Consider the following 22,246-nt stretch of genomic DNA (forward strand, 5'->3'; position numbering starts at 1 on the left):
ACTAGATTCTCTTCAGGAAGAAAAGTAAATTAATAGTTCATAAGGAGAGAAGAAGAGATATTTCCACTTTTTTTTCCTGGAAAACTTGTTAAAAGACAATTATTAATAAAATGAAAGGTATCCAAATGATGAAAATGTGCCAAAGCCCAGGACTGAGAAGACTCAAGTCCCCCCTAGGAACTGTCAATGTAAAAATAAACTCCATTTCTAAAGCAAAGGCATTCTGTAATTAAAATGGAGCTGTTTCAAGTACCTGCTGTTACTTTCATAATTTGTGTCCCTAAACTTATCTAAAAAAATCCAAAGGGCCTGACAATACCTGGCATCTTGCCAAATCCTTATGATTTAGTGCAGTAACTGTCAGCCTCTGTCTAAATAAATACAGCAGCTACAGAACGACCAGCACGCAGTCTCAATGCCAGGACTCTGACACTGCAGTGCAGAGACATGGAACATGCACACTCTACAGACACATTTGCCATCAAGAACATGCATTGAATTTCCAACTCTTCTTCAGAGGGAAGCCAATTACATAAGTTGTTTAGGCTGACATTTTCGTCAGTCTTATGAGACACATCATAAAACCCTGCAGGCCAGCATTCATCAACCAGTGAGAAGGGTCGAGATAGAAAAGAAGAGTTACTATGGTTTCATGATATTTAAACTAAAAAAGGAACTTAAGAAAACCGATTAGGAATTCTATCCAGAGATGCAAAAATAATTACTCTAAATTTTAAGAAGTATTTTCCATAAGCCTTTTACCTTAAAATTCTAAACACAAAGTTTGTTGGCATTAAGTTTGGTATACCAATTTATTAGTAGGCAAAATAGAAATATACTATACATATTCTTCTAAGTTAATTATCTTAAACTAGCAAAACTGAATAACGTAAGGGCATTCTAAAAAACAAACCATTCAAAAGATAAAACCTTATATTTTAGAAAAAATATTCTTCCCCTTAAAAAAAAATCCTTCCAAATAAGAGTTAAAGTAAGGGCTTCACTCTGGCAAGTGTGAGATCACAGGTCAGGAAAAAGACAGGGTGTCCATGCTGCGCCCCAAAAGTTCCTCACATGAGTAAGTGCAGGGGCCACAGACAGAGAATTATTCTTAATTATATAATTAAGTCTTAATTATACTGAACAAGCACGGGCTGTACTAGTCTCTTTTCTGGCCCACCTCCCCAGACAGCCAGGCATGGTGGCAGGAATGCTGTGGTCCCGGCTACCAGGGAGGCTGGGGTGAGATGATGTTGGAGCTCAGGTGCTGGAAGCCGGCATGGGCAATACAGGGAAACTTTGTCTCCAAGACAAGCAAGCAAACAAACCAACCCCAAATATGTTTTAAGGAATTTTTCTTTTGTCAAGGAGGAGATGGGAGAATTTTGGAAGGAAAAAAAATGCACAAACTACACAAATATCTTTTGTAAAGTGCTTTGAAACAGTATTGAGAATTGCATTTTAGATTCTTCAAAGCAATAAAAGTAAAAAATACAGTACTTAGTTTTCTGTCAGAAGGACAAAAGATTTCATGCCTATGGGGAGGACACGGGCTCAGATTTTAGGCTCAAAATACAGTAAATTGGCAATAATAGTGGATTGAAAGTAAGAGCGAAAATGAAGACCTAAACCTATCACTTCTCACATGCAGATGGAGTTCTGAAGGGCTGACAGTGCCAGCTGCAAACATCTGCATTGTCTGTCCTCAGAACCAGTGTGGTAAGAACAGAGAAAACTCAAACGCAAGTTTCATGAGTTACAAAGTACAAAGCTCCCTGAACCCAACGTTACTGGGAAACTCAGCTTTGACAGCCTTAAAGTTATCAGCTAAAGGTACTGACTAAAGAAGTGGAGGAAAATACGTTTTTAAAGATTTCCCCCATATTTCAGAAATTTAACTAATTTTAAATGATCTAAGTCCCAAACTCCTTTGTCACCATCATCTTAATTTTAAAGAGAAAGTTACATCTGTGAAAATATAGAAAAAAAATCACCCAGTATTTTCTGGACTCCTTTTGGTCAAAGAAGCACAATTCTTCAACAATCAAGATCTATTTTAAATAATTAAAAAAATTTAAATCTTAAGCTGTTCACTGTCTTTTTGTTTTTTTTTCTTTCCCGAGATAGGGTTTCTCTGTGTAGCTTTGGCTGTCCTGGAACTTGCTCTGTAGCCCAGAACTCAGAACTCAGCCTGCCTCTGCCTCCCGAGTGCTGGGATTAAAGGTGTGCGCTACCACCACCTGGCTATCACTGTTATTTTTAAAAACTGAAGTGCAGCTGTGTTTCTGGTCTCTAGTGAGGCTCTTTTAGTCGGTTTTACTTCCTTGACTGTGATTTTTAAGGACATGCTTTAAAACTGAAAATTAGGAAGCTCTCCTGCTGACATTAAGGCTGTATTACTTTGCCCCCTTTAAAATAACAGAGGTGTCTCTTCTTCCTGTGGTCCGTGGTGAAGATGACAGACATAACTTTCCTTTCAAACTGCTTATTGCACTAAATAGAGCGAAACTAGTCTGTCCTTAAACATGATTACATTTCTATAAAAGATATAGCCATTGCAGTTTATAATTGTTAAAGCACTATTCTAATATAAAAGCAAAAGGAGCTATACTGCAACATACATATATGTTTATATATATACATATATACACATATAAAATATATATGAATATCACATTAAGGTGTGAGGGCAGTAAGTAAACTAGCAAAAAACAAAACCCCTAATTCCTTTTCTCTTTCCATTCTACAGAGTTTCAGATTTTTAAAATATTTACCCTTTATAAAAGCTTTAAGGGATTTCCAGGTATGACTCATACAAACAGAGGCTTAAGAACATTTGTCACTGATCAGAAAGTCTTCTGACAAGGTTTTGTGTTTATAGCAGCTTTACCACACTCACTACAGAGAGGAATCCTCCGGCTGCCACTGTTCCTATACACAGTGCACACATGGCACAGGTAAGTCCAGGGCAAGATGGAGCAGACACTCGCAAACATGGCCCCAGGAGCCGAGGACTCAGAACTGTGTATGAGATGGGAGCTAGGAGTAGGGGACCTAAGGTAAAAACAGAAATCTAGTTTGCCACGCTTTACTTCCAATGAATCATACATGAGAACATGTGAGTGTCATCTGTAGCCATATGGACAAAAGTGTAGATGCTGAAGGCAAGTAGGGAGTGACAGAAATGTCAGTGGAATGAACTGGAACACAGACACACAGATACATATATATCATTAATCTAGATCTAGATATATATGCACATGAAGTACACCCGTGTGTATGTAAAATACAGACTCCTTTACAAGAATAGATGAATGCACATTACTCTTTTCTGCACATATAACTGAACAATCATTACTTGTGTAGGTCTGCATTTTAAACCATCATTCACGCTTTCTTTACTCTTTTGCAAAGACAGTTGTGCTGCCAAGCGACTTGAGGTAAAGGCATTAAAAGGGTTAGACAGTAAGAAGTGAAAATAAACAACCGCGATGCTTCCTACAGGGACTGCGGAAAAGCAGCTGGCTGCTTCCTAGTGCATAACGGTACTACGTTCCTCGACAAAGTGAACAGATTCCTGGGAATCAACAAAGGCCCAGACCCTACAGACTGTTGGCTTCTGTGTGGCTGGAGTGTCCCCAGGGATCCGATTCCCCTGAAACATACACTGTATGTTGATTGGTCTTTCAGCTCTTCCTCTCAGAGAATACACTTGGACTTGTTAGGCGAAGTACATTGTGCGTAAGGTATCTTGGTGAATCTGTACAGCCTTGGCAAGAGCCTGTGGATCCCGCCCATTGCTCTGTCCTGAAACGTGGCTTCCCTCAGCACTGTAAGAGAAGGGTTAATGAACACAAGCATAAACCTTCCGTCCTCATGTAGTGATTCTGAAGAACAGTACATGTCGTAGAAAATTCCAAAAATACCAGCAATGAGAAACTGGTATAATGAACTTGGTGTCCATCATTTAGCTTCAATATGGCCAATTTTAGTTGGTTCTTTCATTTTTCTCAGGATTAATTAGAAATAATCCCAGACATTATATCATTTTTGTCTAATATGTATACACACACACATTACTAACAATATCTTCCTTGGGTAATTTGGGGAAGCAACTAAGTTACTAGTTTATTCTATGTTTTTTAAGGGTTTACATAATTTTTAATGTGTATGGATATTTTGCTTGCACATCCCCCTCCACCCCTCCATGCACCATGTGCCATGAATTCCCCTGGAACTGTAATAACAGACAGCTGTGAGTCACCATGTGGGTGCTGGGAATCGAACCCAGGTCCCAGGTCTAGGGGAGCGGTCAGTGCTCCCAACTGCTGAGCTGTTCATCTCTCCAGCCCCAGCTCACTCTATTATTAGTAAACCCGCACAGTGTTTTTGTAGAAAGCCTTATTTTGGGCCATCAGTTGTCATCACTTTCCACACAGCACGCTGGCTGGCTGACAGCCTGTGGAACTTTAGTTCTGAACGGCAAGACTCTAGGCAGACAGGGTCTAAACATACGTGGAGGTGCTTACAGAAATGGCCTAAGAGAGTCAGACTGCATTCGATTTGGCTCGAGAACCCCCACTCTTTATGCTTCCATATTACCTGTCATGTTCCTTGTCCACAAGATGATATCTGGCTCTGAATGCCACCAGGTGAGCATAGTACGCTGGTGCGGGGATGGAAACGGATCTTGTACAGCGTACGTAGGTGTGACAGAGCTGGTAAGTCAGCAGCTGGAGTTCATCTGCAGTGAAGCAGTTGTCATCCCACAGGACATGGTAGTGTGAAGGGCGGCTGGTTCCCTATGGAGAGGAAATGGTGCAGGCTGTTGATTTCTAAACTCCTTTTTAAACCGTTTTCACTGGTGGACTGGCAAGATGGCTCACTGGCTAAGTGTTTGCTGCACAAGCCTGGTGACCTGAGTTTGATTCTTAGATGCCATGTAAAGGTGGATGGAGAGAACAGGATCCACAAAGCTGTTTTCTGACCTCCACATTTGTGCAATGGCATGTACACCCTGCTGCCATATTAATACTCACATACACAAACAGTAATAACGTGTAGTGATATTTTGTTTTGCTCTAACTAATAAAGCTTGCCTGGAGATCAGAGTGCGGAGCTAGCTAGCCACTAGAGGCCAGGCAGTGGTGGCACACACCTTTAATCCCAGCACTTGGGAGGAGGAAACAGGAAGTGATAAGGCAGGATGGAGGCAGGAGCTCCTTTCAGTCTGAGGATTCCTAGAGGTAAGAAGTCTTCTAGTGGCTGGCTGCTCTGCTTCTCTATCTTTCAACTTTCATCCTGATATCTGACTCCGGGTTTTTATTAATAAGCCCAATTAGGATTCGCACTACAGTAACGCACATTTTTCATTGGTGTATCTTGGTTGCACGTGTACTTCGTTACAGAAGACCATCGTCACAGCCGTATATAACTTACTTTAGGCATGCTAACCCACCCTTTGTACCCCTTCCCTTTCTCCTGCTTTACCCCCTACTTTCCCCCTCTGTCCCTAGACAGTTTCACGTCTACTTTCGTCTCGTATACATTCATGGTTTTACGTGTCTATATAAAATCTAAATGCATTTATTATTATCACTTTAGTTTATGTATGTGGGTGTTTAGCCTGCTTGCGTGCCTGTCCAGCACATGCATGATGGGAGCTTGTGGAGGTCTGAAGAAAGTACTGGATTCTCCTAGAGCTGGAGTTATAGCTGGGTGTTAGTCACCAGGTGGGGGCTGGGAATCAAACCCAGGTCCTCTGGAAGTACAGCCAGTGCTCATAACCTATGAGCCATCCTTCCAACCTCTCCATATAAAATCTAGGACCTACAGATGAGAAAAGGTATGCAATAGCTTTCTCTTTGAAACTTAATTTGCTTAACACGAGTATTTCCAGTTGCATCTACTTTCATGTAAATAATATAACTTTTTCTTTATGGCTGAGAAAAATTCCATTGTGTATATATACTCCAGATTTTATTTCCATTCCATTATTGATGGACACCTAGGTAAGTTCCATAACTCAGCTATTGTGACTAGAGTAAATGCAGTAAACACCGGTGTCTAAGTGTCTCTGGTACACTGACTTGGAGTCCTGTGGGTAAATACCCAGGAGTAGTAGCGCTGGGTGGTAGTTCTATTTTCAATTTTTTTGAGGATTCTCTATACACTGACTTCTATGAGAGCTGCACTAGTGTATAGTGCTGCAGACCAGCATGTATGGCTTCTTTGGGTCTCCCTTTGCCACTATCTGTTGCTGTGCTCTCTCTCCCTCTTCCTTCCTGCCTGCCCCAGACAAGGTCTTAGGAATCCTAGATTGTTCTTGACCTCACTAGGTAGCCAAGGGTCACCCTGAATTTCTTACCCTTCTGCCCTCACTTTCAGAGTGTCGGTGTTACTGACATGCACAAGCTCATGGCTTATGGGGTGTTGGGGATTAAACCTAGTGTTTCCTACATGCCAGGCAAATATTCTAACATCTGAATGGTATTGCCAGCCCGTTCATTATTTTCTTAATGACAGCCATTCTGACTGGGGTGAGATGGAATCTTTTTTTTTTAACTTTTTTTTTTTTTTTTAAGATTTATTTATTTATTATGTATACAGTGTTCTGTTTGCATGTATCCCTGCAGGCCAGAAGAGGGAGCCAGATCTCATTACAGATGGTTGTGAACCATCATATGGGTGCTGGGAATTGAACTCAGGACCTCTGGAAGAACAGCCAGTGTTCTTAACCTCTGAGCCATCTCTCCAGCCCCGAGATGGAATCTTAATGTAGGTTTAATTTGCATTCTTCTGGTGGCTAGTGAGATTAAACATTTTTGTCATGATTATTAGCATTTTTATTCCATCTTTTGGATTTTGTCATTTGCCCTCTGCCTCCCTCCCCTCTTTTTCCAATGCTAGGGATTAAACCCAAGGTCTTGAACATGTCAGGCACAGCACTAAGCTACATCCCTGCCTATATTTTACTTATTTTTGGTTTTTGAGACAAGGTCATGCTATGTAGCTTGGGTTTGCATTGAATTCAGATGGTCCTCCTGCTATGGAATAATCCTCTTGTATACTATAAAGATTTGTCACTCAAATTTGTTTAGTAAAAGGTTGATTGGCCAGTAGCCAGGCAGGAAGTATAGGTGGCGCAACCAAACTAAGAATACTAGGAAGAGGAAGGGTGGAGTCAGGAGTTGCCAGCCAGATGCAGAGGAAGCAATATGAGAATGTTATACTGAGAAAAGGTACCAAGCCACGTGGCTAAACATAAGAATTAGGGGTTAATTTAAGTGTAAGAGCTAGTTAGTAATAAGCCTGAGCTACTGGCCAAGTATTTATAATTGACATAAGCCTCTGTGTGGTAATTTGGGAAGTGGCTTCTGGGTATTTGAAGTTGCTGGCGGGACAGAAACTTCTGCCTACATGTAGTGTCCAAATGTTTGGAAAGAATTTCCATATAAAACCTGAGAAAGCTTAAAAAAGGATTCTAAACACACAAAAATGAAGGCAAACTTGGCTTCCTGGTAACCGCCTTTTCTCAGGTGGACTCTGTCTGCTGGTGGTGAGCAGAGGCATGGCTCCTTTAAGAGACAGCTTCCTGACTCAGCACTAGTGGCAAAAATGGGTGGCTCTTTTAAGAGACTCTACTACCAAACACTTATATGGTGTTTATGAGCAGCCAGCAACACGCTACTTCGGTGGCAGCATGGATCTAGAAAGTCCCCAGAGTTGGGGTGATAAACATGGCTCCTACCAGTACCTCTGCCATGAAGCGAGGCACTCAGAACCAAGGAATAGGGCAGAGCCAGTTGACTAAGCCACTCCTGCTTACCAGCTTAAAGGCCTATGTGGTCAGAAAAAGAGATATGCAGTACATACAGATTCAGATAAAAACCTCTAAATGGTTCACAGTGTGTTTAAAAATATATACGGGCTTGGGAGCAAAAAGAGAAGGTATAAACAGTCATAAAAAAAGAGATACATAGTTTTAAAATAATAAAGTCCTTAAAAAGAGAGTAAAGTAATATAAAAAAAAGGCCATGTAAAGATGGAGAATACATAGAGAGTCTGGATCCTGTGTGTCATTGTGTTGTATTTGAATTGTGTGACTGCTGAGGAAGGAACAACAGCTGCCTAGGACATTTGATTATAAATGTTGGTGGATTAATCCAACCTATATATTTTAAAATTATCTTGACTTCAAAATTTAGGTCAAAAGATATGTTACTTTGGGGAGGAGTTGTGTTTTTATTTCCACAGGAAATGAGAGACTATGGGTTAAGAAAAATCAGGTTTGATCGAGGAAGACCCTCTGAAATTCTAACTACAGACATGGAAGATAAACTTAAAAGTACCTACAAGATATATAATGTAAAGTTTAACTACTCAGACATAAAATAGAAAATTATCTTTGACTGGCTTATGTATAATGCACAGTTTACATCTGAATTAATTCAGAAATGTAAGTTACCTTTAAAAGTTTATATATTTTCAGAACAAGGGGACCAGACACCAAAAAAAAAAATGGCCCAGATGATGCAGCATTCAAAACAGCTTCAAGGCTGCTAGTTGAGATGATCCAGCCTCACAGAATACTCTAGTCAGAACTTGACCATAATCCTAAATTTTCTCAGGGTCCCCCAAAGATTACCAGCACCTCCAATCAGTAGGAAGCCATTTTGAGAACTACGTCCACATTGCCAAAAATAAATTATGTTTGTCATTGTTTAGGGGGGTTGGTTACAAGTTGTTATGGATACAACTATTAATCTTACATATTTTACATTGGTATGGATTTTGGTTTATTGATACAAATTTAAAGTTAACTTTGTTATACCATATGTATATTTCTACTCTTGTTTAGGGTATTATGTTTATGCAGCTTATTTAAAAATGTAATATATAATTAAGAAATACAGATTAATAGTCATAGATAATAGCAAACTTATAGTCATGTGCTGTGAGATGTTCTCTATGCTGTGAATGTGTTGCTCTGATTGGTTAATAAATAAAGTGTTGATTGGGTAGGACAAAGTATTGGTGAGACAAAGAGAGAGAATTCTGGGAACAGGAAGGCTGGGGAGGAGACGCTGCCAGCCATCACCAGGACAAGCAACATGTCAAGTACTGGTAAGCCACGAGCCACGTGGCAAGTTATAGATTAATAGAAATGGGTTAATTAAGATATAAGAACAGATAGCAAGAAGCCTGCCACGGCCATACAGTTTATAAGTATACAAGTTTCTGAGTGATTATTTTATAAGTGGGCTGTGGGATTGCGGGGGCTTGGTGGGACCCAGAGAGAAACATTCCAGTTATAGTCATGTTAGTCAGGTTTTCAAAGTCATACAGAGATATATTTCAGATAGGTAGGTAATCTTCAAACACTTCAAAGACCTATAGAATATGGCATTTAAAATGTTTTAAGAAATTAGGCATTTTTTGATAGTGAGACATGTCTGCTCCTGGCAGTACCAATTATTTCAAAGAGGATGATGGGCATTCAAGAAACTCCATATGGAGTTTTTTTTTTTATGGCAAAAGCCATTCATGTGGACAAATAAGGCAACCTTGACTCAACTACTGACAGTATTCTGTACAAATTGGACAAACAGGACACAATAGAAAGCGACTGCAGAACTTTGCCAAGATAAGGTGTGACAGTCCTTCAAAAATCCCGCTTTATGAGTAAGTCTGTCAGATATGCTAGGCCTGTAGGCTAAAGATGGATGCCCCAATGTTGCAGAGGAACTTTGGGTGATTGTCCAGGCAGCTTGAGGTTCCTGTCATTAGGTAACATTTTACCCTTCTGGGGTCTTTAATGGAGCTGAACACTAAATAGTTATAATGATAGTTTTCTTTAGATATAATAGAAAGTAAACTAGATACAAAACTTCAGACTCATCAAGACAGATAATTAAGTATTTTCTCTAATTTTGCCAAATGCAAATGGATTAGATGTTACTGTAATTCTTACTTAATAACTAACTATTTTTGTTGCATATAATCTTACTATGTTAAAGTTAAAACCTTCCTTTTTAACTAGACAAAAAGGTGGAAATGCTGTGGAATAATCCTCTTGTATACTGTAAAGGTTTGTCACTTGAAGTTGGTTTAATAAAACGCTGATTGGCCAGTAGCCAGGCAGGAAGTGTAGGTGGGGCAACCAAACTAAGAATGCTGGGAAGAGGAAGGGCAGAGTCAGGAGTCGCCAGCTGGATGCAGAAGAAGCAAAATGAGAATGTTGTACTGAGAAAAGTTATCAAGCCACATGGCTAAACATAGATAAGAGTTATAGGTTAATTTAAGTGTAAGAGCTAGTTCGTATTAAGCCTGAGCTACTGGATGAGCATTTATAATTGATATAAGCCTCTGTGTGGTAATTTGGGAAGTGGCTACTGGGTATTAGGAAGTTGCTGGCAGGACAGAAACTTCCACTTACATCCTCCTGCCTCAGCCTCCATGTACTAGGATTGTGAGTATGCAGCATCATGTTTGGATTTTAGCTTTTTTTTTTTTTTTTAAGATATTTATTTATTTGATAAATTGTTCACAAATCAAGTCTTACCAAACACAAAAACTTGAAAAAATTTCTTCTGTCTTTTCAGATCGTAGAGCAACAAAACTAGAAATCCATAGCAAGAAAAACCACAGACTCTATACAAATGCACAGGGACTGAAAGTCCATACTTGAGTGATCAGTAGGTCATTAAAGAAATCAGGACAGGAATCTTAGTTTACTTATTTTATGTTGTATTCATGAGTGTTTTGCCTATGTGTATGTATGTGTATTATGTACACTCATGTTTACTGCTGTAGTGAGTATAGCTAGGAAACAATACTAGCCTGGATGTCCATAGGCAGAGAATAGATAAGGAAGACGTGGTACATATATTCGTTTTTTGTTTGTTTGTTTGTCTTTTTTTTTTTTGGTTTTTCGAGACAGGGTTTCTCTGTGTAGCTTTGCGCCTTTCCTGGAACTTGCTTTAGAGACCAGGCTGGCCTTGAACTCACAAAGATCCACCTGCCTCTGCCTCCTGAGTGCTGGGATTAAAGGCGTGCACCATCCCCACCACCACTACCCGGCTTGTTTGTTTGTTTGTTTCTGACAGGATTTCATGAAGCTCCAGCTGGCATCACACCCACTATGTAGCCAAGATTGGCTTTGAACTCCTAATCCTCCTGCCTAACCTCCTAAGTACTGAGATTACAATCCTGTGCCACCATATCCAGTATGCAGTGGAACTGTATGGAGTCATAACGTGAGATCATGATGTTGGAAGTCATTATGTTAAGCAAAATAAGCCAGATTAAAAAAGATAACACCAGATATTTTTTTTATATGTGAAATTGAGATTTAAAATTATGTGTATATATATGTATATATACATATAAATGTGTTTATTTACACATGTGTATGTGTAGATCATAAAACTAGAAAGCAGATAATGAGAAGGGAGGAAGAGATCTCAATTGATGGAGAGAAAGAGAAGGTAACAGAAAACACGTGACCTGAAATTGGGGATGGGGTGTTAGGGGAAGAGAATGAATGATAACCAAGCAGAATGACACATATGTATGAAAATGCCATAATAAAACCTATTATTTTGTATAATAACATTATTGATATAAATTGATATAAGTAAGTAAAATTTTTATTAAGTTTTGCATTAAATCAAGGGTCAAATGCAGGGAGACTTATTCTATTAAGCTAATCCTGCTATTTTCATAAAAATATTTCTTTTTCAAAGTAAGGAAAAGGAAGGGTTTCCCTTACTAAAAGTTACATGTGGACATAACTAGGAACACAGAGAAAATATTATTTCTCTTTTTGCTGAGGCTCTGAAAGAACCACATAAGAACTGAAGTTCTACATGGAAACACTGGATGTAGGAGTAGACTTACCTGGATGCCTGCATGGCTGCAGAGATAGAAGTCAAACTCGTACGGGTGAGTGATGTCGGTGTCGACTGTGGTTCCAGCGGGGATGTTTCCACTTCTCCCCACCTACATGTTTGTGGATCAGATTTTAAACCAACAAGACAAGTTTACATTAAAAATGTTCAAGCACATAAACTGACCCCCACATTTTACTACTTTCAGCCTGAGCTATTACTTAAGCAAGCATTCAGTACCGACCTCACATAGTCTTAGTTCCTAGTCTTTTTTCTTTTTTTGGTTTTTCGAGACAGGGTTTCTCTGTGTAGCTTTGCGCCTTTCCTGGAACTCACTTGGTAGCCCAGGCTGGCCTCGAACTCACAGAGATCCGCCTGGCTCTGCCTCCGGAGTGCTGGGATTAAAGGCGTGCGCCACCACCACCCGGCTAGTTCCTAGTCTTTTTTAAAAATTATTTTCTTTATTTCTTTCCTTCCTTCCTTTCTTCCTTCCTTCTTCCCTTCACTTCCCTTCCCTCCTTCTCTTCCTTTTGTTTTTATTTATTTATTTATTTATTTATTATGCATACAGCATATGTGACTGCAGGCCAGAAGAGGGCACCAGATCTCACTACAGATGGTTGTGAGCCACCATGTGGCTGCTGGGAATTGAACTCAGGACCTCTGGAAGAGCAGTCGCTGCTCTTAACCGCTGAGCCATCTCTCCAGCCCCCTTGTTTTGTTTTCTTGACAGGGTTTCTCTGTGTTATTTTGGAGCCTGTCCTGAAACTCTCTCTGTAGACCAGGCTGGCCTTGAACTCACAGAGATCTGCGTACCTCTGCTAGGACTAAAGGCGTGCACCACCACCACCTGGCTCTTTCTTTTTTAGTTGATTTATTTACTTTGTGTGGATGAGTGTTTTGCCTATATGTATGTCTGTATGTGTGTTTGGTGCCCAAAGAGGTCAGAAGAGGGCACTGGATCCTCCTGAAATTGGAATTGTGGATGGTTGTGAGTCTGTGTGCAGGTTCTGGGAATCAAGTCCAGGTCCTCTGCAAGAGCAGCCCATGCGCTTACCCGCTGAGCCATCTCTCCAGGCCCAAATATTTTTTTCCTTTTCTTTTCCCTTTCCCCCCTCAACCCCTCTCTTTCTTGAGACAGGGTTTCTCTGTGTAGCCTTGGCTGTCCTGGATCTCACTCTGTAGCTCAGGCTAGCCTTGAACTCACAGAGATCTGTCTGCTTCTGCCTCCCAAGTGCTGGGATTAAAGGCGTGCGCCACCATCACCCAGCTCCAAATATTTCCTAACGTGAGTGCTGGTAAATAAGAAAGAGTTATATAGTTTCTATTGCTTGGCGGGTGACAGGGTGAAAGCACATAAGCTCAGCTGACATTTATGGCATATATGTACCAATACTGTTCTTGAAATAACACTGTGTGAAATTGCCATTTTTCTTGGAGAATACTATATATTAATGAGAGGAAATCTTGGTAACACCACCAAAAGTCAGCATTTATTATCCATGTCAGGTTTCCCCCTCCCTTTTCTTAAAGAATTGTTTTATTTATGTGTATCTGTGTGAAAGGATGACATTAATCCACACACATATGAACACCTGATTTTTGACAAAGAAGCCAAAACTATACAATGGAAAAAAAAAGTATATTCAACAAATGGTGCTGGCATAACTGAATGTCAACATGTGAAAGATTACAAATAGATCCAAATCTGTCACCATGCACAAAACTCAAATCCAAGTGGATCAAAGACCTCAACATAAATCCAGTTCCACTGAACTTGAAAGAAGAGAAAGTAGGAAGTAGTCTGGAACACATTGGCACCAGAGATCACTTCCTAAATATAACCCCAGTAGCATAGACACTGACAGCAACAATTAATAAATGGACCTCTTGAAACTGAAAAGCTTTTGTAGGGCATAGAACATGGTCAACAAGAAAAACGACAGCCTATAGAATGGGAAAAGATCTTCACCAACCCCACATCTGACAGAGGACTGATCTCCAAAGTATATAAAGAACTCAAGAAACTAGACATCAAAATACTGAACAATCCAATTAAAAAATGGGCTATAGAGCTAAACAGAGAATTCTCAAAAGAAGAATCTCAAATGGCTGAAAGACATTTAAGAAAATGCTCAACATCCATAGTCATCAGAGAAATGCAAATCAAAATGACTATGAGATAGATACCACCTTACACCTGTCAGAATGGCTATGATCAAAAACACTAATGACAGTCTATGTTGGAGAGGATGTGGAGCAAGGGGAACATTCCTCCACTGTTGGTGGGAGTGCAAACTTGTATAACCACTGTGGAAATCAGTATGGCGGTTTCTCAGAAAATTGGGAATCGATCTACCTCAAAACCCAGCCATACCACTCTTGGGCATATACCCAAGGAATGTTCAATCATACCACAAAGATACATGCTCAACTATGTTCATAACAGCATTATTCGTAATAGCCAGAATCTAGAAACAACCTAGATGCCTGTCAATTGAAGAATGGATTTAAAAAAATGTGGTACGTATACACAATGGAGTACTACTTAGCAGAGAAAAACAGTAACATCATGAAATTTGCAGGCAAATGGATGGAACTAGAAAATATCACCCTGAGTGAGGTAACCCAGATTCAGAAGGACAAACATGGTATGTACTCACTCATAAGTGGATACTAGATGTAAAGCAAAGGACAATCAGACTGCAACCCACAGATCCAGGGAGGCTACCTAGCAGGGGGCACCCTAGGATGACTGTGGCTTATAATAAGTTTTGGTTTTACCCAATCACTGGGCAAACTCTAGTGAAACATTTCACTATTAGGATAAGAATTTGTACTGTATCAAGCTGATGAAAGAAAAAAAATTGTTTTATTTATGTGTATCTGTATGAAAGGTTGTCACGTTTGTGCAGCTGCTCACAGAGGCCAGAAGAGAGTGCTGGATCCCCTGGAGCTAAAGTTTCAGGCAACTTTGATCCATGTGGGTGCTGGGAATTGAACCTGGGTTCTCTTGAAGAGCAGCTGGTACTCTTAACTGCTGAGCCATCTTTCCAGCCCTGTGCCAGGCTCTTTAAATACTATTTATTTATTTATTTAGTTTAGTTTTTTGGAGACAGGGTTTCTCTGTGTAGTATTGGAACCTTTCCTGGAACTCACTTGGTAGTCCAGGCTGGCCTCGAACTCAAAGAGATCCACCACCTGGCTCTGCCTCCCACGAGCTGGGATCAAAGGCATGTGCCACCACCACCTGGTGGTACAATATTTTTATATTTTGATGACAATCCTGTAAGTAAGGAATTTGCTATGCAATCCAGGCTGGCGTCAAACTCACAGAGATCTACTTGTCTCTGACTTCCAAGTGCTGGGATTAAAGCTGGGTGGTGGTGGCACACCCCTTTAATCCCAGGAGGCAGAGGCAGGCATATCTCAGTGAGTTTGAGGCCAGCCTGCACTGTTGTACAGAGAAACCCTGTCTCAAAAAACACAAAACACCAATGTACATAAAATAAAAATAAATAAGTAAATAAATAAAAAGAAAGAGCTGGAGAGATTGCTCAGTGGTTAAGAGCACTGATTGCTCTTCCAGAGGAACCAGGTTCAAGTCCCAGCCTCCACATGGCAGTTCATAACTGTCTGTAATTCCAGTTCCAGGGGATCTGACATCCATGGCAAAATACCAATGCATATAAAATAAAAATAAATATAAACAAAACAAAACAAAAAACCCTTGAGCCTAATAAATTAGCAACACATACCATATAGAAGCTATAACCTATTTAAAGAGGAAGCAGAATACTAGGTCTATACCACAGTTCTAGTCTCTAGGTGTATACTGTAGGGCAAGGTATTTCACCTCTCTGTTTTCTCAACTGTAATAGTCTCCCATCTATTTTCTTTTCATTTTTGGGAACTGAACCCATGGCCTGAAATGTGCATTATATCTAAGCACTCCATTAAGCTACATCTCAGCCATTATTAGAATTATTTAGAGCATGAGTAAAGGTAAGCAAATGGATGAATGGTATTACTAAACACTGGACATTCATCATCATTGCATCTAAGTTAGGTTTTATAGTTATAAAAATATACTGACAACAATAATAGACATTATATAATATGTACTATTATATATAACAATAATTGCATAGTGTTTGGGAAGATTAAATCAGTTAAACAGCAACGTTCTTAGGTTGGGTATACAGCCCAATGTATATAGCCATGAAGTCCTGAGTATGATTTCCAGTACCACAAAAAGAAAGGGAGGAGAGGAAGAAAGAAGGAAGAAGGGATAGAGACAGGAAAGGAGAGAAGGAAGGAGGGAGAGGGCCAACAGTGAGAAAGGAAAGGAGAGATGGATAGGGAAGCCTGATGGTGGGGCGGGAGCTTGGCTTATAACTATATTATAACAGATATAGTCACCCTTTCTGCTCTGTCAGCACAGAACAGTCGTGTGTGATGTCTCTTCTGAACTACAATGTAGGTTATTCCAGGTTGATAGTCTTTCTCCAAACTGATACAGGCTTCTCGAATTGCCAGTAGCTCATAGTACAACACCTAGAGAAGATACAACAGAAAGATTGAATACAGACAGCTGTTTCTTTTACATATTCCAAAGTAAGATAATGGTGTAATTTCATGACTTATTCTTAAAGATCAATTTTAATTCATTCATTTATCTTTAGTTTTTTTTTTTTTTCTAGACAAAAGAGGTTTCTCTGTGTAGCCCTAGCTGTCCTGGAACTCACTTTGTAGACCAGGCTGGCTCTAAACTCAGAGATTCTCCTGCCTCTGACTCCTGAGTGCTGGGATTAAAGACATGTGTAATCACCACCTGGCTAGATCAATTTTATTTTAAGTCATGTGTATGTGTGTGGTGTGAGTTTGTGCACATGACTACAGGTGCCCTGGATGCCAGAAGAAGGCATCAGATGCCCTGGAGTTACAGGTTGTAGTAAGCCATCTGATGTGGGTGCTAGGAACTGAACTCAGGTCCTCTGAAAGAGCAGCAAGCACTCTTAACCACTAGGCCACCTCTCCAGCCCTGCCTCTGGACTTCTTAACATTACTTACTTCACAGCTCAATATGCTTCTCCACTTCATTTTTAACTAGGAGCACAGCAGTGAAGGCTCACACATCCATAGGAACATTTTAAAAAGGAAGATCTACCCAAGCATCAGCTTTGATTTTGGGAACTTTTAATTTCAGGTTTTCACCTTCAGAACTCAATAGCACATCATAAACATAGTATTTGGTTTATTTATGGTGTAAATATATTCCAGGCAACCAACCTGTCTAAATTGTCCTTCTGAAACACCATCCCGATAAAAGATAATTCGAGTAGGCTTGAATCGGGTTGACTTATAAAACTGGATGAGCAGCTCCCGGACCATGGAGGCCAAGTCCTGGATGATTTCCTGCCGAGGTCTCTGAACTCGTACTGTGGCACAGTATCTGCTTGGATGGGCATCCATACTACCTACAACCTAGGGTGGAAAAAGTGAGAAAAAAATTAAAATAATCAAAACTAAACTGTCTTCATTTACATATGTATTTTATTGTAGTCTTACTTTTTATCATGATTTACTTCAAAAGTAACAAAAACTAGACAATCCTCAGTAGAGAACAGAAAAAAAGACTAGAATAGTGTCAAAAACAATTAGGCAGCATTTTTTTCTTTTTCCATTTTCATGTGTGTGGTGTATATGTGTGCATATCCATATTTTTCATGTTTGGGCACATGTATATGCTTCCCCTTACATGTGAGTTGCACAGTTATAGAAAAAACAAGCAGGCAGATTACAACAGTTACAGGAGATTTAAGGAAGTTAATAGATTTAATAGGTATATTATATGGAACTTGTACCCCTAACACCAGAATGACTGATTTTGGCAAAAAACTCTCAAACCTAAAGGGCAATAATGAAAGTTGGTTACAAGAAAATCATTAAAGAACTATAAATATTAAATACTACTCCCTCACCCCCCAAAACAAAATATAAGTCAGGGGCTGGAGAGATGGCTCAGCAGTTAGGAGCATTGGCTGTTCATGCAGAAGACACATGGTGGCTCACAACTGTCTGTAATTCCCATTTCAGGGATCCAATGCCCTCTGGCCTCCGAGGGGACTGCCCACATGTGGTGCACAGACACACACGCAGGCAAAACACTCATACATAATAAAATAAAAATGGGATCTTAAAAGAGAAAAACCAAATCCCACAAGCAATAATGGGCCAATAAAGTGAGCAGACAGTTCTGAAGAGAAGAAACACAGGGCCAGAGAGATGGCTCAGCAGGCAAAGACACCTGCAGCCAAGCCCAGCAGCCTGGATCTCATCTCTGGGATCTACATGGTAGAAGGAGAATCAACTCCTCCAGTTGTCCTCTATCTCCACATGCGTGCCGTAGCACAAATAAATGTAATAATAAAGAGGAGATACAAAGCTAATAAGCAAACTTGGAAAGGGTTCAATGTCCTCAACCTTAAGGGAAATGAGAATAAAAAGTGCTGTGATCTCATCTCACCCAGTCAGAATGGCTGCCACCCACAACAGGTGTTAAAGGAGGACCTTACCCATCGTTGGTGGGAATGTACACGTGAGCAGCCACAGGTGACAGGCTTTTCAAAACACTGAAAATAGGACTACCATACTGCTTAGTTTTTCCGCTCTTGGGTACACGCCTGAAGAACTTAAAGTCAACACAGACCACAAAGATCCTTGTGCCTCCATGTTTATGGCTGCATTATTCACACCAGCTTAGATGTTCATTAGCAGATGAATGGATAAATAAAATGGGGTGCAGGGGCCAGTAATCTGGGTTAGGGTGGGTTCCAGGGATGGAACTCAGATTGTCAGGCTTGGTGGAAGGAGAGAGCCAACTCCTGAAAGTTATCTCTGACCTCTGACCTTCACACCCAAATAAATAAATAAATAAATAAATAAATAAATAAATAAATGTAATAAAAAAGAAAATGTAGTACATGTATACTCAATGGAATTTTATGCAGCTATGTTCAGTATGTTCAGAAAAATGGATACAATGGAAATCATTTTGTTAAGTAAAATAAGCCAGTCTTAGAAAGACAGATACCACATGTTCTCTCGCATACATGGTGCCTAAGTTTGGAATTTTATTTTATCTGTATTTCATCTATATAAGGAGACTAAGTGGGAGAATACAGGGCCCAGCTAGAGAAGGGAGGGCTACTGCAGAGGGCAACGGAGGAGGACATGACTGAGAACACGAACACTGGCACCCAGAAGATTAATAAAAAAGAATATCACATATCATATATGCAGAACCAAAGCACTGCTATCAGTGTGGACTTTAGATAAGGCAGACTCATCTGATGGGACTCACAGCAGCAATGGAGGGCTTCTTTCCATCACCAGCAGGTGGGTGAGTGACATCTGCGCCCAGGAAGATCACTGGTTGCTGGAACACAGAAGGTCTTAAACACATTTTTTTAAAGGGTTAGACTTCATTTGTTTCATCTGTTCCACATGATTGCAATATAACTGCAAGCCACTGACAGTCCAGAGGGCGCCCTCTACAGACAACAGACACTTCACAGACCTCGACTGCTCACTAACTCTTTTTTTTTTTTTTTTTCAAGACAGGGTTTCTCTGTGTAGCCCTGGCTGTCCTGGAACTCACTCTGTAGACCAGGCTGGCCTTGAACTCACAGAGATCCGCCTGTCTCTGCCTCCCAAGTCCTGGGATTAAAGGAGTGCGCCACCACATACAGCCCAAGAAACTCTTAATTCATGAATCTCTACTCTGTTAGATTTCTCTGATGTCTTGTGAGAACTGTCATGTTTTAAAAAGGGGTACTGAGGTTGCAAAAGACAACTGATGCTAATATTCTCTGTAAATGGACAAAAATGATATGTTTCTTCATAATATATCATTAAATTTCATTCATTAAAAAAAATCTACTTACATTTTAAGTCTATGGGATTTAAGGACAAAAAGAATCAGCAAACCTTTGACGTTCAGTTTTAGTATATTTTACACTTTTAGGCAGGGATTATAGGCATCTACTATTCCCTGGCCCAAAGAATAAAATTTGAGTATATATTTAATAATCACAAAACCCCAGCATTTCCTTTTATTTTAAACTTCACCCTTTAAAATGAAAAAACTGGGGCTGAGAGACGGCTCAGCAGTTGTTTGTCCCGAGAACTGGGGTTTAATGCTTAGCATCTCACATGGTGGCTCACAACCCTCTGTAACTTGAGTCCTGGGGGGGGATCCAACACTTCTCCTCTCCAGCCTCCACGGGCACTGCCCGTGCATGTGCACAGAGATACATATAAAATAAAGATTATAAATTAAAAAAAATATTGACTATTTCTTAGTTCTTGAACATGTTGGTTAAATTCTCTACCTCATTTATGAAACTCATCTCCTGTTTAACAAGACAGACTCACTATAGCTGTCCTGGAACTCACTCTGCAGACCAGGCTGGCCTCCAACTCACAGAGATCCACCTGCCTCTGCCTCCCGAGTGCTGGGGTGAAAGGCGTGTGTTTAACCATTCAGTTATGTCTCCAGCTCCAACAATCTCTTTACCTTTCTAAACCGTCTATATAGTTTACTGGAAGAATCACTAAGGTTGCCTCTAGTATCTGATAGTAGTTAGTTAGGCCTATGTAGAAAAAAAAAAAAAAAGAGTGAAATAGAATAGCTTACCTTTGATGAGGTACAAGAATATTATTGATTCCTCCAAGTTTAACATTGATCTTTAGGCACAAGTTTGAGAGAGTTTGAGGAGATGTTTTTATTACATTCTTGACTTGCACACACTGTGTGGCCATACCCAAAAGTGTATCTCCTACACGTTTCACCTCCGCTATGGAACAAACACAAATGGCCCAGTTACAAAAGAAGACACCTGAAAATAAATTCACTCATTGACAATAAGGCTACGAAGGATACCCTGGAATATATCATGGTATATTATAGGGTACCTAAAATTATACCAATACTAAAACAGTGCTAGTAAAATGCATGGATATTTTAAGCATTAACTTAGAATTTTTCTATTGGTTTATTTTTGCATATGAAATGTATATCTAAAGGTTTATACTTTTAGTCAGGCATGGTGGTGTATACCTTTAATTCCAGCACTCAGAGGCAGAGGCAGGGGGATCTCTAGGTTCGAGATCAGTCTGGTCTACAGAGCAAGTTCCAGGACAGCCAGGGATACACAGAGAAACCCTATCTTGAAAAAAAGAAAAAAAATAGTAAAAATTTATACTGTTTTTATTTCATTTTCTCTCTGTGTGTATGGACTTGAGTATATAATGTGTGTGATGTGTGCACATGTAGAGGTCAGAGGAAACTCTATGGCTTGGTTCTCTTCTTCCATGTTTACACGGGCTCCAGGGATCACGCTCAGGCTGTCAGGCTTGCACAGCAAATGCCTTAACTGCTGAGCTACTTTGACAACCCAGAAAAGTATATTTTTAGAACTGAAGGAAAAGAGAAGATGCCTTTCTCAAATTTAGAGGATTATTAAGTTGAAGACAATTAAGATGCAGAAGAAGGAGTGGATCTAGGAGAGGTTGGAATTCACTGTATGCATGTGGTAAATTACAAAAGAATAAACTAAAGTAGTATATTAAAAAAGATGAAGAAGAACTAGCTAAGAACAAGTACTATTCAACACCTGTAAGTTTAGCTCCAGGAAATGTACACCTCTGGACCTCACGAACACCAGTACTTACATGCATGTACCCCACACAAACACACATACATACAGATTTAAAATAAAATAGATTTTTTTAAATCAAGAAAAACTATGTGTATAGTGTTTTGCCTGCATGTCTGTGTACCACATGTGTGTCTGATGCTCGAGGAGGCCAGAAGAGTTAATACAGTGGCTGGCTTTTCCCTCTGATACTCAGGTAAATTTTATTGGGAGACACAGTATATTGGGGGACACAATACATCACTACACAGGTCTCTGTGAGTTTGAGGCCAGCATGGTCTACAGGGTGAGTTCCAGGACAACCAGGGCTACACAGAGAAACCCTGTCTAAAAAAAAAGGTAAAGGAAAAGGGAAAGAAAGATGACCACATACAACGACATACCAATGACTCCACCTTGTGACAGTATAGAAAAGGCAAAACCAGAGTGATAGTAAAACCAAGCAGTGGTTTCAGGACCTGAGGAGGGAGGAGGATGAACAGAGGAACTGAACAACAGGGAAACTCTTCCGTATGGTGCTATAACAATGGACAGACACACACTTGCCAGACACACATGCTGTTCAACACGAATAGTGGGCTTTAATGTAAACTGTGGGCAATGCAGTAATAATTCATAATTAATACTTTTAAC

At 39.9% G+C, this 22,246-nt stretch overlaps 1 protein-coding gene across 5 annotated transcripts in view; it reads right to left on the minus strand.

Moving 5' to 3' along the window:
• Positions 1-2,196: 2,196 nt before the first annotated feature.
• LOC114704274 (protein argonaute-3) overlaps positions 2,197-22,246 on the minus strand; it is a 102,582-nt gene continuing 82,532 nt past the window's right edge. For all 5 annotated transcript variants that reach the window (XM_028885424.2, XM_028885425.2, XM_028885428.2 and 2 more), the window contains 7 exons: positions 20,593-20,752; positions 19,258-19,348; positions 17,184-17,378; positions 16,314-16,448; positions 11,902-12,003; positions 4,603-4,802; positions 2,197-3,830 (listed from right to left, as the gene is read on the minus strand). In XM_028885424.2, the coding sequence (XP_028741257.1) occupies positions 3,722-3,830; positions 4,603-4,802; positions 11,902-12,003; positions 16,314-16,448; positions 17,184-17,378; positions 19,258-19,348; positions 20,593-20,752 (992 nt within the window). In that variant the 3' untranslated portion in view covers positions 2,197-3,721. The remainder of the gene's footprint in view (positions 3,831-4,602; positions 4,803-11,901; positions 12,004-16,313; positions 16,449-17,183; positions 17,379-19,257; positions 19,349-20,592; positions 20,753-22,246) is intronic.

This window comes from Peromyscus leucopus, chromosome 2 (genome assembly GCF_004664715.2).
Source record: "Peromyscus leucopus breed LL Stock chromosome 2, UCI_PerLeu_2.1, whole genome shotgun sequence".
Lineage (NCBI taxonomy): Eukaryota > Metazoa > Chordata > Mammalia > Rodentia > Cricetidae > Peromyscus > Peromyscus leucopus.